This window comes from Colletotrichum graminicola (assembly GCF_000149035.1).
Source record: "Colletotrichum graminicola M1.001 genomic scaffold supercont1.11, whole genome shotgun sequence".
Lineage (NCBI taxonomy): Eukaryota > Fungi > Ascomycota > Sordariomycetes > Glomerellales > Glomerellaceae > Colletotrichum > Colletotrichum graminicola.
This window is the reverse complement of record NW_007361015.1, coordinates 23,047-37,244: the sequence shown is the minus strand read 5'-3', so window position 1 is coordinate 37,244 and position 14,198 is coordinate 23,047. Positions and strand designations below refer to the sequence as shown.

At 54.3% G+C, this 14,198-nt stretch overlaps 4 protein-coding genes and 1 non-coding gene across 5 annotated transcripts; 2 read left to right on the top strand and 3 right to left on the bottom strand.

Moving 5' to 3' along the window:
- Nucleotides 1–1,164: 1,164 nt before the first annotated feature.
- On the top strand, nucleotides 1,165–2,886 carry GLRG_03576 (Wd tetratricopeptide repeat domain-containing protein; the record flags this gene model as incomplete). Its single annotated transcript, XM_008094261.1, has 1 exon — nucleotides 1,165–2,886. The coding sequence occupies one exon, from the start codon at nucleotides 1,165–1,167 to the stop codon at nucleotides 2,884–2,886; it is 1,722 nt and encodes a 573-aa protein (XP_008092452.1).
- A 1,936-nt stretch (nucleotides 2,887–4,822) lies between these two features.
- On the bottom strand, nucleotides 4,823–5,011 carry GLRG_03575 (uncharacterized protein; the record flags this gene model as incomplete). The annotated part of the gene is made up of 1 exon (XM_008094260.1): nucleotides 4,823–5,011. One exon carries the CDS (start codon nucleotides 5,009–5,011, stop codon nucleotides 4,823–4,825), a length of 189 nt encoding a protein of 62 aa, XP_008092451.1.
- Nucleotides 5,012–6,750: 1,739 nt separating this feature from the next.
- GLRG_03574 (uncharacterized protein) lies at nucleotides 6,751–8,247 on the bottom strand (the record flags this gene model as incomplete). The annotated part of the gene is made up of 6 exons (XM_008094259.1): nucleotides 6,751–7,203; nucleotides 7,284–7,641; nucleotides 7,719–7,907; nucleotides 7,961–7,968; nucleotides 8,054–8,061; nucleotides 8,127–8,247. 6 exons carry the CDS (start codon nucleotides 8,245–8,247, stop codon nucleotides 6,751–6,753), a joined length of 1,137 nt encoding a protein of 378 aa, XP_008092450.1.
- Nucleotides 8,248–9,869: 1,622 nt separating this feature from the next.
- On the top strand, nucleotides 9,870–9,985 carry GLRG_12511. The gene has a single exon (XR_001139446.1). It is a non-coding gene; the product is annotated as a 5S ribosomal RNA (ribosomal RNA).
- A 2,290-nt stretch (nucleotides 9,986–12,275) lies between these two features.
- GLRG_03573 (uncharacterized protein) lies at nucleotides 12,276–12,635 on the bottom strand (the record flags this gene model as incomplete). The annotated part of the gene is made up of 1 exon (XM_008094258.1): nucleotides 12,276–12,635. One exon carries the CDS (start codon nucleotides 12,633–12,635, stop codon nucleotides 12,276–12,278), a length of 360 nt encoding a protein of 119 aa, XP_008092449.1.
- Nucleotides 12,636–14,198: the final 1,563 nt, after the last annotated feature.

Here is a 14,198-nt window from a genome sequence, read left to right as displayed (position 1 = left end):
GTCAACGTCAGGGTAGAAGCTTCGAGGTCGGTTCAGTGTTGCGCTTGCGGGTAGTTTTACGAGCGGCTGCTACGCAATGTCCAAGTACCAGGCCGGCAGGAGGGCAGTTTTACCCCTCCACGCATGAGGACCCTGAAGTTCCATTTTTCAAGGGTCCAGAAACCCCCCCACTTGTCATCGCGCACGAACGAACCGCCATCCACGCCAATATCCAATTGGACCTGTTGCAAATTTCTTCTCTCCTCTCTCCGGACGAAGAAACCGTCTTGCGATTGCTGCTTCCCTCAAGCTACCCCTCAAAAAACGGCACGCCTGGACGGAACTGCTATCAACCAAGTGTCAAAAGTCTCCGTCTTACCGGGACTGACCTGGATCAATCGACTAACCTTCTGCTAAGAGTGTCAAACAGACCAAAGAAGAAGACGAAAAAAAAGAACCCCAACCCCGAGGGCGAGAGAATAAGCTGCGACTTGAAATAAAAAATAAAATAAAGAAGCGAACTGCCATCGATTGGTTTGGACGCCGTTCGTTATCCACCAAAGCAGCCACGTCCGTTTCCCCAGTCACGGGCAAAGAAAGGACATACACCCTTCTCTACGATTCCATTCCTTCTCTACATATCATTTCCTGCATCCGCTTTCCGGCTCCTTCTTCTCGTAGCCGCATCTCGACATTCCGGCGGCTCGATCCAGGCAGGGTTGTCATAAAGTGGCCTGACCATTGTGGGCTTGCCCCGTTCCCGTTGCCGAAAAGGCTCGAAATCGAAATCCTTTAGACACCATCGCTGCCGCGCCGTCGCCGCGTGCCAGCAGGGTTATTTTGCTCCCAGGATTCAGGTTGTTTCTCACCGTTCCGTTTCCATAGACGGATGGTGTTCCAGTTAGGTACCACAGCACACTTCCGTCTGACCTGGACCTTGAGCCCAGGGGAACCAGGATCGTTGCTTCTCCTCACTGACGTCAGTGTCACTTACTTTCATCTCGATTTCAGCCTCGATCCTTGGGCGGCTTTTTTTTCTTTCTTTTTTTTTTCTCGCCCCCCCCCCCCTCTCTCGCTCGTATCTGCGATTTCTTGTTTTAAGCTCGGAGCTTTTGCACGTATCGCATGCCATCCCTCGCCAATCTTACCCCAAGCAAGCACGTTGTACCGGCTTCGCTAAACGCAATGTCTGCGGACAGCACTACAACAACAGGCAACGAGTCGCCCTTGACGGACGACGCCTCCCAGCGTGCAGAACAACTTCTGGAACGCCGCCAACATCTTACCGACGCGCTGACCGGCCTTCCCTATGACTTGATTCTATACCTCGAGCGCGCCGTGGTTCACTCGGAGCTGGCCTATCCCGATCTCGCCGCGGGTGACGCTTACCGCGCTCTGCTTCTTGCTGACGAGGTCCTCAACGAGGGCTTTGAGTATCACGAGCAAGCCGTCGAAAGCCTCCAGTCACGTCCTCTGGACCCTTTGCCCCTTGTTCTCGACCACGGGCACTTACTACACATTGGAAGCGACTATGCTGACGATGAGGCCAAAGACCAGACCGGTCTGGTTGCGCACGTGGCCAAGCTGTCCTCCGTGCGCGCTTTCCAGATCCTGTCGCTCAGCCTTCTACTGTGCGGCTGTCTGAAGAGCGCCTACGATTTTTGCGAGCGGGGCCTGACGCTCGCTCCCACAAACGACGAGTTGCTGCAGACGATGGAATACATCAAGGACATGGCTCGCCGTAGACTTCGCAAGAAAGACTTCAACCCCAATGTCCTGCCAGAATGGGGACTTGTGCGGAGAGAAGTCTACCCCTGGAACTCGTACGAGCCCGATCGCTTTGCGCCCGAGTCTCTCGACTTCCTCAACGCCGAGTTGTCTAAATTTGCGCCCAAGTGCGCCGTCCAGGTGTCCCAGCTTCCTGTTCTGTTGGAGGGAGCCAGCGAGATGGACGACTGCGAGTTCATACCCACCTGCAACCAGCTGGGCCTCTTCGTCAAGGAAGACATTGCGCCAGGGGAAACCGTCCTGGACGAGTACTCGCTTCTGACCGCTAACAACCGTCTCAAAGAGCCGGTTTGCGACGCATGCAGCGCCGAGCTGCCGCCCTTGGGCCACGAGCCCGGCGCTGTCAATTGCGACGAATGCTACGACACGGTTTTCTGCAGCCAACGCTGCCACGATCTAGCGCAAGAGGCATACCACCCTGCTGTCTGCGAAAAGGATGTTGATGCTATCGCCAAAGACCCTGACGCGTCGGAAGCAGACGAGACTTTACACTTGCTGCTGCTGGCTCGCATCTTGGCCATATCCAACCATCAGGGTATTCATCCCCTGGATGTGATGCAGATAAAGTACATCTGGGGCGACTTTGTGCCCTCGGCATCCAACGAAATCGAGATATCACCGTCTGCGAACCCGCCGCCGAATTGGACGTTGCCTTTCTCGTTCAAGTACAACATCGAGACGCCTTTCCACATCCTCGAGAAGATGGATGTCGACATCTACGCCACTCTCAACGAACACGACTTATGGGTCCTGAACACGCTCTACAGCAAGTTCCGCGGTACGGCGTCGGCACGCAAGAACCCTCGAGACGGCCGACCCGATGTAGCAGCGGTGCATCCCTTCTGGTGCCTGGCCAATCACGACTGCAACCCGAACGTTACATGGGAGTGGGGTGGGCGCATGCTGCTCTGGGCGCGAAACGAAAGGATCGTGGGCAACATTCCGGGTGGCCTCAAGGCTGGAGACGAGGTGCTGAACCACTACTGCGACATCACGCTCCCGGTTGATCAGCGGAGAGAATGGGCCAAAGGGAGCCTTGGCGGATGGTGCATGTGCCAACGATGCCGAGATGAGTCCGCCGCCGCCGAATCAGCCGCTACCAACGGCCAGACCGCCTAGTCTCCTTTGAAGGCGAAATGCAGACAATCACAGAGACATACCGTACACTCTCTGCACTCTTCTGCCAACGGTTCTACGCATTAGAGAGTCTCTTGCCATCAGCGAGCGATTTACGGGATTAGAGAAACATACCAAGCTTAGATATCACGGGGCGGTCGGGATTCTTTTTGATTTATCTATTTTCTGTTGGGTTGGAGCAATAAAAAGGCCCTGTTTTATGCGTCTTTGGGTCAATGGCCTCCGGGTACTAACATTGCACACAAGCGGCGACTTGGGATGGCGGAAAGGGGTTTACTGTTTGAGGAGGAGGAAGCATACACGACAAACTTAATCGCGAATCATGCCTGATTTTTTTCCATCACCCGTTGTTTACGTGGACGGCTCCTGGGGTTCGCTCCAGGGCTCACTCTTCCTAACTGGACTTGTGTCTACACTAAACAACTGTCCGACCATGCGGCACCCGTCGCCCGTCGACCAGTAACTCGATGCTGGGCGCGCGCCCGTTCTTGTCATACGGTCCGAGACGAAGTCTAGTAACATTCGCGCGCTCGACTGCTAGAGTCCTAATACTCCGAATACATGCGACTGGAGATTCAGCTCGGCCCACATGCCAGTGGACGTCGAAGCCTTGGGATCCGATCCTCGGCCTCCATGTAACGGTGTCGTCAGGTCACACAGTATAAGTCTGCTTTGTTTGCTATATATCTGACGTAGCGGGAGATTCACCTCCGAAGGTCCTCTATTCCGAAAGCATCAGATCCTGTTTTCCACGGCCTGAGCGGGTAGAAGGCGAGTAGCGGGCCGGACGGCGTGACCCAAAAAAGAACAAAAGCACAACGCAACACCCATCGGCCCAATCTGTGTCAAAGGTGCAACATGTGCATACAGAGGCTGTATACATGCATACCTACAGGTAAAACACCCGACAAGCTGTCTTGCCGCTACGAGCCAATAGTCGTCGGTTGAGGGCGCGGCACACTTGCTCCGGGTTCACCAGCCAAGTTGTGGCGAGGGGCCAGGCCCTGGGATGGGGAACTATGTCGCCGCCGCCGTTCGGCCATTCCGGTGCATAGTTGCGTACACACACACACACACACACACACACACACAATCGACTGGCATCTGCATGATGACGAAGTGGCCAAACTATAACAAGCTCACGCGAGCTAGGTTGGGGTAAGGGGAGCGAGAAAGAGGGAGAAAACAGGGCATTGACCCTTCCTATGATTTCAGTATGGCTTTTCAGTGGTCATGGCCTGGCCGACATTCGTCTGATAGTGCTGAAGTCTCCCTTTGTTCTGTGTTTTTTTATATTTTTTTATATACGGAGTATATATATGTATATATATATATATATATATATACTTCAGCATTACGTATTTATACGGGAGCCTGTCTTTTCCCGGCCTCTGTAGCGATGGATGTCTCAAACGGGGGTTACGCATTTGTTTAGGTTGTCTGGGACGAAAAAGGGATCCCCAAGGGAGCTCGAAGGACTGAAAATGAGAGAGGGGGGGGTGAATGACGTGCCGCCGCCAGCAGCCGGCAGTGGAATGATACGGCTGACGCCTGGGGTGTGGGTGGGCGGTGGAAGTTTAAACTTTTCTTTTTCCCTTTCCGTTTTCTCGTTGGCTAGAGTCTCTTAGTCGGAGGACGGGAGTTCTTTGGCTCCCGGGAGGGTTACCCATCCCTACGGCCCGCCCGACCTGTTCTTCACGGTGGTGGCCGGAGCGACCGCTCAGAGAACTCGGGGTAGGGGGGGAGGGGGACTGGTTAGCCTGTTTTCCTCCCTTCCGCTCCCACCCTCCTCTCAACGTCAGCCAGCGGCCAACATAGTAGTGTATGCCAAGCCAGGCTAGAACGCGTCCCGTCCGAGCCTTCGCCCACGGCGATCTCCCGTCCGAACCTTCCCCCTCTCGGCCTTGTGTGCCTCGCCCTATCTGAAGGGGCATAGCGTGTCGAAGCAGACGCTGGTGGTGATGTCGGAGCAGTCGAGGTCGGCGGCGCAGCCGACCGAGGGCCCGCCGTAGCAGCAGCAGCACTCGGCCTTTGTGGGCGCGCGCTCGTCGAGCTCGGCCGCGGAGAGGGCGGCGAGGGCGAGGAAGAAGAGAGACTTGAGCTGCATCTTTGATTCTTGGGGGGGGGGGGGGTCTTGGCGCAGAGAGCGGGAGAGGGCAGGTGGTTTTTCTATGCCCCTACTGGTAATCAGGACAAACTTTGAAAGGGGCTTTTTTTTATTACAATTTCGAGTTGGTTTTGTGATTGCGGTTGAATATTACAAGATTCTTTTTTCTTTTGAGTTGGGGGAGGTTGGCTTATATGCCCGTCGCGGTCGAGATAAGACAGCTACGCATTGCGAGAACGCTCCTGTCTTTTTCTTCATTACCACGGCGGGGAGTTTTCCACATTCCTAATCCAGATTCCTCCTCCGAAGACCGTTTCGTTTGTTCAACTACCAATCTCAACCTAGTCGGCCAACCGCGCCAAGAGGCGAGGGATCGTGGGAAGGAACGCGGTAGGAGCCGAGTCTCTCGCCCGACGGAAACCCGGGGGGGGGGGCCAATCGACTCCCCAGCGCAGAGAGGCACGCGAGGCAGCATGTCTGAGAAGCCAAGGCCCGTTTGCTGTGATGGGATTGCGGCACAGCACTGCGATTAGCCAATGCTGGTTGGTGGTCTTATTCGAGTTGCAAGGGGTGACAAAACGGCGAGTGCCAAGGGCGCTGAAGGAAGAAGGATCGTGTGGCGGATTCGCGGATCTCCAGGACGGATCGAGAAGGCGGCTACGCGTTCCTGCCCTGCAGTGGGGTGTTTGTTATTGTTATCGAAGCATCTTGTCTTCAGATAGCTCTTTTTTTTTGCGGTCCAATCGCAGCCTGTTTCTCGTCACGGAGGCGAAAAAAGGGTAGTCGTGGTCGCTAGATGTTCTGGCTACGGGAGGGGTGGCCACCGAGTTTCTCATGCGGGCTAGCGTTGGACGCGATTTGAGATCCCCTTTCTGTATCTATTGTCTGAAGCCGAAGCTGTCAAAACCTTGCAAACCCTAGTTGATAGGCTTATGAACTCCGTTGAAAGGTTATAGTCTCGATCGAGTTGGCAACTAAGCGCCGGAGTCGTCCCCGGCTCCCCGGCTCTACGAGACCGGCTGTTGGGCAACCAACAGCGTCGGAGCTTCGTCGGCAGTTCCGAGAAAAGTTGTTACCATGCAAGGAGACTGTCCGAGTCAAAAGTCAAGAGGCTACGTCATACGCCCGCGAATCAAACTGTTCTCGGGTCGAGGTCGGAAGGGGAGGGGCTGGCGATGCCGGCGCCCTAGTTTCCTCACCATCATCACAAGGCACTAATGGGGAAGGCAACGCCGGAGCATCCTCTACCTCCCCCGCATTGTGTACCAGGCCAGAAGAACTTCTCGACGACGGAGAGGGGGTGTGGGAGCTTCGGCCCCGATGGAGATGGGAAAGTCGGTGTTCAAGTCCGCCTCCACAGCCCGGGTTTCTTATCAACAACCTTCATCATAATGAGACGCATAAAAATACAAGGTCCGCTCCAGTCTCTTTATTCCCAATCCAAGAGTTGAATGTCACTGCTTGTCATGGTGTATAACGTGAAAAGCTCGGCAGCCGGACGGGGGCTCGTGGTATAGTATCCAGGGCCAGTCTGTCGCGCAGTTCGGCCTGTCCGCGCGTGCTCCCTGCCGCCGGACGATGCTTTTGGGCATATCTACTTTGCGTTTTCGACTTGTCCGGTTCTGCAATGACATCAAAGCAGGGTGGGCCATGGTAAGGGTTATTGGAAACGAGGGCTTTTGTTTTTGTCTTCTGAGGAAACAGGTGAAATTCGGTAGTCCGATCACGACGCCGCCCTTTCAGAGCTCGTCGTGCGCCGCCGCATTGCCCCCACTCGTCTCTTCGCCCCCGGTCTTCTTCTCCTCCTGCCGGGCAGCCTTCTGCTGCTCCTCCTCGCCCGCCTGCGCCGGCACCTCCTCTGGCTCCTCTTCCTCCAGGGCCGGCGAGCCCACCTGCCAGGCATCGGCGTTGCCCTCGGAAATGTCAAGGATGTGCCGGTCCACGGCCTCCACCGTGATCTTGTCCCCCTTGAAAGGGAACGCCAGGCCGGCGGACGGGTTCTGCACGACGACGCCCTCGCTGGCGCTGGCGCGCAGGCCGAAGAGGCCCGGCATCTCCGGGTACTCGCCCGAGTCGACCGTCACGAAGGTGATGTATTCGTGGTACTTGCGCGCCAGCGGCTTGACGGCGGACGTCCACGCGTCAAGGTTCCCCTCGTCCTTCGAGAAGAAGTATGCCAGCGATTTTCCGGTCTGTAGATCCCAACATCAGCGGTGCCACGACACGGACGTGTTATTCACGGGTGGGGGGGGGAGGAAAAGGGACCACGAACGCTCAAATGCTCGGCCTCGTTCCGGCGAGTCAACCGCGGCACGAGCTGCGAGGCGCACGAGCGCAGCAGGTTCTCCATGGCGCCGACCTCATCCAGCTCCGAGGTCATGTGGTACGACCCGTCCGCGTTGTTGTAGCACCCGATCCGGCCCGGCGCCTCGTCGATCGTCGTCAGCCCAAAGGTGTGACGGTCCCGGTACTGCTCGGCCATCCCGGTGAAGCGCTCGCGCAGGTTCGTCTCCGACTCGGTCACGTGAGCGATCATGACGACGTCGTCTTCGTCGCGGAAGGAGGTTGCGGATTGTTCGTCGAGGAGGGTCACGGCGGGGCGAAGCATGCGGCGGACGAAGGCAGCGATCCTGGAAGGGGACGTGCGGCTCAGTAAGAGACGAAAGGACTCGGTTGACGCAGGAGGGGAGGGAAGAGGGGGACATACTCGGACGCCTTCCTAGGGCCGCGGAAGCGGTGTTTCGTGCCGTCTTGGAGATACAGCCGGATGGCGGGGAAAGAGACAACGTCGAGGTCGGCGCACAGCGAAGGGTGGGCCAGGCAGTCAACGGACAGGGCGGTCGGGATCGCTTCCTCGACGGCGGACCAGTGCTGCTCGAGGGCTTTGCTCACGTCGCTGTGGCGGGGTTAACGGATGCCGTCACGGATGTGGAAGGAGGGGTGGTCTACGTTGAGGGCTTGGTCCGTCAGCACCGGGGCCAACATGCGATGAACAGCAGCTGATTTTGGCTGAACGGCTCATCTTGTTGTCAGGGGGCTTACCGAAACAACTATTCGCATCATTAGCACGGCCGTGGACGAGGACTCGATTCGGCGATCTGCGGGGTCTGCTTACACGCTACCAGGCTAAACTCGTTGGACTTGAGGGCATCGCGAACTTCGGCCTCGGTCTTGTGCTGCCACCCGAACCCCGCGCCCGCAAGCGCCAGCAACGGCAGGAGAGCCTTGAATGCCATTTCGTACACGCGGCCTACAGTGATTCGAGCTCAATTGGCCGGCAGGAGCAGCAACGAAGAAGCAAAAGAAGAAGCTGAGATGAAGAACAGCAAAGAAAAAAGAAAAGAAAGACTTGTCAAGCTCCCGCTTCGGGGGAGGTAGCTCCCCGCGTAGGGAACAGAGTTAGACTCGCTATGATGGGGCGCCCCTGACGGGATGGAGACTTGAAACTGTGGGTGGGCAGGGGTCTTGATGAGAAGCCGTTTGATCGCCGGACTCGGTGTGGATACCTAGCCTCTGGTGTTTTGGACAGACCACAAACGGGCATCTTCACGATGGAGCCGTGTTGAATTCTCATCTCATCACAAGACCGAGTGGCAATTTATGTAGCTTCCAATGACAAAAAAAAAAAAAAACAGTGAAGGCATTGAAGCTTGGAGGAGCTTTGTGTGGCTAGTACCAGTTGTGGCCGTCACAGATGTGGCTTACCACACGCACAGATCACTTCTATGGATATGCATATCTACTCGGCATCATCTCACATATAGATCCTAGATAGATCGACTACTTTGCATCCTTCCTAGCAGACACTGCGGTTCATCACTGTGAACTGTTGCCATGATCTTCCTCCAAAGCCAAGTTTAACATGTGTGTAGATGGTGAACTGGCTTTCTCCTGCCGCATGGGCGGAATCGCAAGTCGGGAGGGCGATACTGAGATGACTTAAAGATTGACAAGCCTTAGCATATCGTTTTGACATTGAGGAAACGAACCGGTCGTACATTTCTACCAATCTTTCAGAAAAGGAGCTGCCCGCCGAGCCACAACATAGTCCTTCGCAGTCTTCCAGTGATCAGATGAAAATATCTATTTTCGCATATATTACGTCAAGGAACACGTACCGTTATTTGTGGCTCTTTGGTATGTTTCGTGCAGCTTGGTAACAACTACTGCATCCTCGGGAGTGCCGACTACCATGAATAGGAGCGATTATTGGCAGAAACAACTAACATTGGATATGTGCCCGAAACAACTGATCTAAGAAGAAACTTTTGCCCCAAATAAACTCTCAAAGTTTCACTGCTGCGTATGAACTCATTTTCTTAACTTCATCATACTTTCATTGTATTCCAAGGACAATTACCAGGTCACCAATGTCTTCTAGTATCGAGGGATCATGTAGGTCCACTAATTTCATCCTCAGTTCCAACGTCTGCCGATGCAGTTGCTCTGCTTTCACATACTCTTCCTGCTTATATTACATGACTGCTAGGTTGTACATGCTAGAATGGATAATGCGATGCAAGACGTGGCAGGAAAAAGAAAGCTAGCATTCACTGTAGGATGATTGGTAAAGAATGTTTCGGTGACATGAAAGTAACAGTATACTGTCACTCATTTGGCTATGTTCATTGTAGTTTCGAGTAGCAGGAGTGAGAGAGCAAAGCATTGCTAATGTATCAATGTGATAGGCCAGGTATTGACAAAAGGAGCGATCAACCACTGCCGTCATTATAGTTGCGTTTATTACCCTTGCGCTAGTTTATTACCTGTTCGATGACGAGCTCACTTAGATATGAGCAGGCGCCAGTGCTTCGAGCCGGCCGGTTATAGACTCTCAAAGATCTGAATCATAGCACATACGACCATACCCACTGGAGAACTCGGGATCCCGTCCGCTCTCCCATAGATAAGCCAGTGAGGGCCGGATTAGTAGTTGGGTCGGTGACGACCAGCGAATACCTGGTGTTGTATGTTTTTTTGGCCGTTTCTGGGTACGTAGTGGTGTATGTAGTAAGTAGTGTTTTGGGTCCACTGTATTAGCACATCCCGCGCCCTTCGGAGACATCAACGACATGATGTTGGCACTCTTTACTCGCCAAGACTGTCAATCCGGCTGGAGCTGACTGTATTGCATGTCTTGTTCAGCTCATGCCCCGAGAGTCTCGGTGTACCATCCCTTGTACACAGTGGACGGTTGTCGTAAGTTGTTCTCGACCAACAGCCTTAGTACAGTCTGGAGACCAGTTTCTATGGTGCAGCTGGTAATTCGTGGATTTCTCCTATAACGCAGCTTTTCTAACCCTCAATATGCGGATATCTTTGCAAGTGACACCCCACCTAGGCGCCACGTGGGATCTTGAATCTACAACCAAGGCATGGCTACTGTTTGTGTGTAGTTGAACCAACTAGACATGGACCTACATCCAGAGCCAGGCGAGCCACCGCTGAAGCTGGCGTGGCTGACGTATTCCTCCTCACTGGCTTTGAGATTCCCTGTTGTTTTCCGGAACATCTAAAATCTGCCAAAGGGTGTATGCATGTTATGCAACTATCAAATCATACATTTTCGTTGTTGCCGAAATAAGCTCATTGACAATCACAAGGCTCCGTATGCGTTCTCTGCGGAAGCAGTTACCCGCGAAAAGTCGAAGCGGGCGTTGTTGACAAAAGTAGAAGTAGTCGAACTGATCCTCTGAGAGAAGTTGATTCAGTTGATTTGGCTGGCAGACATGAAAAGCGACATGAAGTTTGCCGGAAACGGACAAAAGATGAGGTGATCACTCGTTGATTGGTCAGGAATCAGCTACTTATTGGCCAGTATACACTTCCCCCATTCCCTAGCCATATAGGTTGGTTGTAAGGATTTGGCCATAGGCCCCGCCTTGTCCAAGTGATAAGACATCACTGAGATGTGAATATGATTATGGGTCTGTTCTTGCATTTCCTAATATACGTCCTTATTAAAGTCGTAAGCATAGACCGCATGATCCGTTAGTCCTCTATGCGTTATGAGCACGCTCTTGCCGCAGTTCTTTGATTGGCCATTGTTCGAGCAAGCATGAGCTTGCTTTGGCATGATTGGATCGTGGGACAACATGGTGTACCGCATCCAACGTAAGATCACGCAGGTTTCCTGTCGTGATACAAGCCGTTATTCCGCATTGAGAAATCCGGGTCCGCTTTTGTCGTTAAACTCACCAGGCTCTGCAAGTTGCCTTTCTGTGAAACAGGCAAGATCTTTTCGGCTGCTTGTGTTGCCACCAAGACGCCTTCTTGCCAAGTCAAGCGGTCAGAAAAACATTGGCAGAGTTTCAATATCGGCCTCCTTCTCGAATGTCAATGAGATAATGACTGGACATATACCGAGGGGACAACATTGTGGGGATTATGGGGAACAGCCATGAAAAGAACTTTTACGACAAGGTTCCTACCCCGAAGCCCATCTTGGTTACAGCACCGGCGTCACCCTGGGAGTACGAGCCGTCGTCGGCGGAGACTGATCTGACTACTTGGCGTTCGCCGTGGTGTGGCACTCTCAGGGAAACAAAGCAAGGCATCCGATGAGCTCCTTGGACCCTCCTGGATCACGGGGGACGCCCATGCTCATCCTGGCAACCTCGACATTAGGCAAGACCACTTCCGTGCCGCTACGTTTGCAACAGCCTGGAACCTTGATGCTGTATGTTTTTCTGTCAAAACTGCCCAAACTGCAAGCAGATGGTCCTGAATGGCTTTTGACTGCCTGGACAAACTGGGAGAACTGCACGGCTTTTCTGCACCTCAATCCCCGACATGCCCCATTCCACGCTCCTGATCCCCATGGCTGGCAGGATAAGCCTATCGCCAACGACATTCCGAATGACACGACACCAGATGTCACACACATTACACGACGCCATGGCCCGGCCCCAATGGTATCGAGAGGGAGGGCATCTTCATCTCAAGACTTTCTTCTCTTTACACAACAGGCTCTGAGATTAGAGTCTCCAAACAATGTCGTTTCTTACATCACTTTGGGGCACTCCTCAATCAGCAAAAATCATATCATGTTGAGCGAATATAGTCCTTTGTCCCTGTAGCACAGCCTCGAAAAGTATCAAACAAGATTCCAACCAAGTCTGTCAACACACAACCACACCACCCCGGTATCCAATCTTTGTTTTCAACCTGTCCATCAACCTCCCTTCCTTACATGCACCGCCCCCCTCCCCCAAACAAGCACCCTAAACCCCTATCCATCAACTCCCTCAACCGTGCCTAAAGCTCATCCGGAAAGTGGCAAGTACGAATACTCGAACTGGAAAGGGCACTTGACCGCGGTGCAGAAGCACCCGCTCCCCTTGGGAATCGCCTGGCACCGTATAGCCGGCACGCCAATGTCGCAGCAGCAGCACTGCTCCTGCGTCGCCGGGTCGTGCGGGCACGCGATGGCCGGGACGTTGCAGGTGCCCTTGGGCACGGTGCAGATGTAGTTGGGCCCCGGGTTCTGGAGGTCGCACGAGCAGCAGTCGGCCTTGGGCTCGTCGCGGGCCGCGAGGGCGTCGGGGAACGTCGCCGGGGACGCGTGGACGGCGGAGAGGGCGCCGACGAGGGCGAGGAGGAGGGTTTGACGGCTGAATTGCATTGCGGCTTGGTGACGAGACCTGTGGATAGGCGGGGGAGAAGTAGAGAAATGAAGCGAGGCGAGAGAAACTTGCCTTCTGTGTTGGTTGTAGTGTTTGATGTGCGGTTGAGTATTTACAGTTGACTGCTGTTTGACTTGAAATTCTTGTGTTTACAAAGGTAGCCCCTTTCCATGTCTTATATAGTCCATCTCAGCAGTGGAGTCGTACTACCTTGCTCCCATGTCTTTCAACAAGCAACCCTACCGGCAAGTATGACAACATCGCAATCGGTTTTTCCAACCAAGCCAAGGATGCTAGCCACTGGCCGAGCGGACCAACTAATCACCTCCTTTCTGAGGCAGGCCCGTCGTCTAAGAGGAATCCTTCCGAAGAGAGACACGAAGCTTACTCAGACAAGAGGCCGGGAATCGCCAATCGCGCGACGGCGATGCTGCGTGCCTCGTTGTGTGTGCAAGAATGTGTCCGTAAGAGGGGAAAAAGACGAACAGACGAGGCGTTGTCGCTGATCTCGCCCCGCGTGCGACTGAAGAGGAGGTCATCCCCTCTTCCCCGGATCAGCAGAGGAGGATCATCAGGTGCTTCCCTACTTGCTTGGCTCGTATCCCTCCGCTCCGCCGTCCGAGACATCGAGGAGGTCATCCAATGCGGCGTAGTTACCAACGGCAGAACCTCTCTCCTTCAGATGCATGAATTGGTCTACAGAGAAAACCAACCGATCCGCCAGAAACTTGAAGCTCATACATAATCCGCTGCGTTGCCTTTTGCGTATATCCCCCCTTCCTCCGCACGACCATTCCATTTCGTTCCCATCAGAGGAAGGGCCAAACGCATGGTTGACTGACATGTCTCACTGGATCCGTATCCCATCGTTGGATGGGGGGCATGTGCGGAGAAACCGCTTGGAGCAAAGAGGTAATACTTCGTAACACCGTACACCGTACACCGTACACCACTCGCCAAGAGTGAGAAGGAAGGCGTCTTTATTTGGGGCCGGCCTCCTCTGCGCCTTGTCCAAGAGACTAGGCAAAAACGCCAGCTACGTCAGCTGAGTGTCTCGGACGGACAATCCAGCCCGCCCTTCCGGGTCCCTGCCAACACCCGATTCTGTTTACGTACATATCTTATTGTCTCTCTCTCTCTCGCGCGCCCGGCAACAGCAGCAGTGGCATCAAGACGTCCAGCCAAGAGACGCTGGCTGAATCTAGCTCTCGCCCGGCTAGACAGGACCAGCATTCCATAGTCTCGGAAGGCGATGGAGAAGAACGTCACGTCCGAGCCGACCACTTGCGGTATTACAGGCACGCAGTCTGGCTGGGCAATTTTGGTAGCGTCTCTTTGCTATAACGGTGGGCGGAACATTGGACATCTGGGGCGGGACCTTAACGAGTACGGTTATGCTATCTAACGAGATGAATGACCCGATGTTCCAAGTGCTGGGGCGGTGGGAGACTGCTAAGGGTGAGACGGTACAGTTACGATGCTATGCTATCTCCGGGAAGACGGAGGCAGCGTAGGGTGGGTGACAGTAGCAAAGAGAGGGTACTGACGGTACCAGCGGCCTC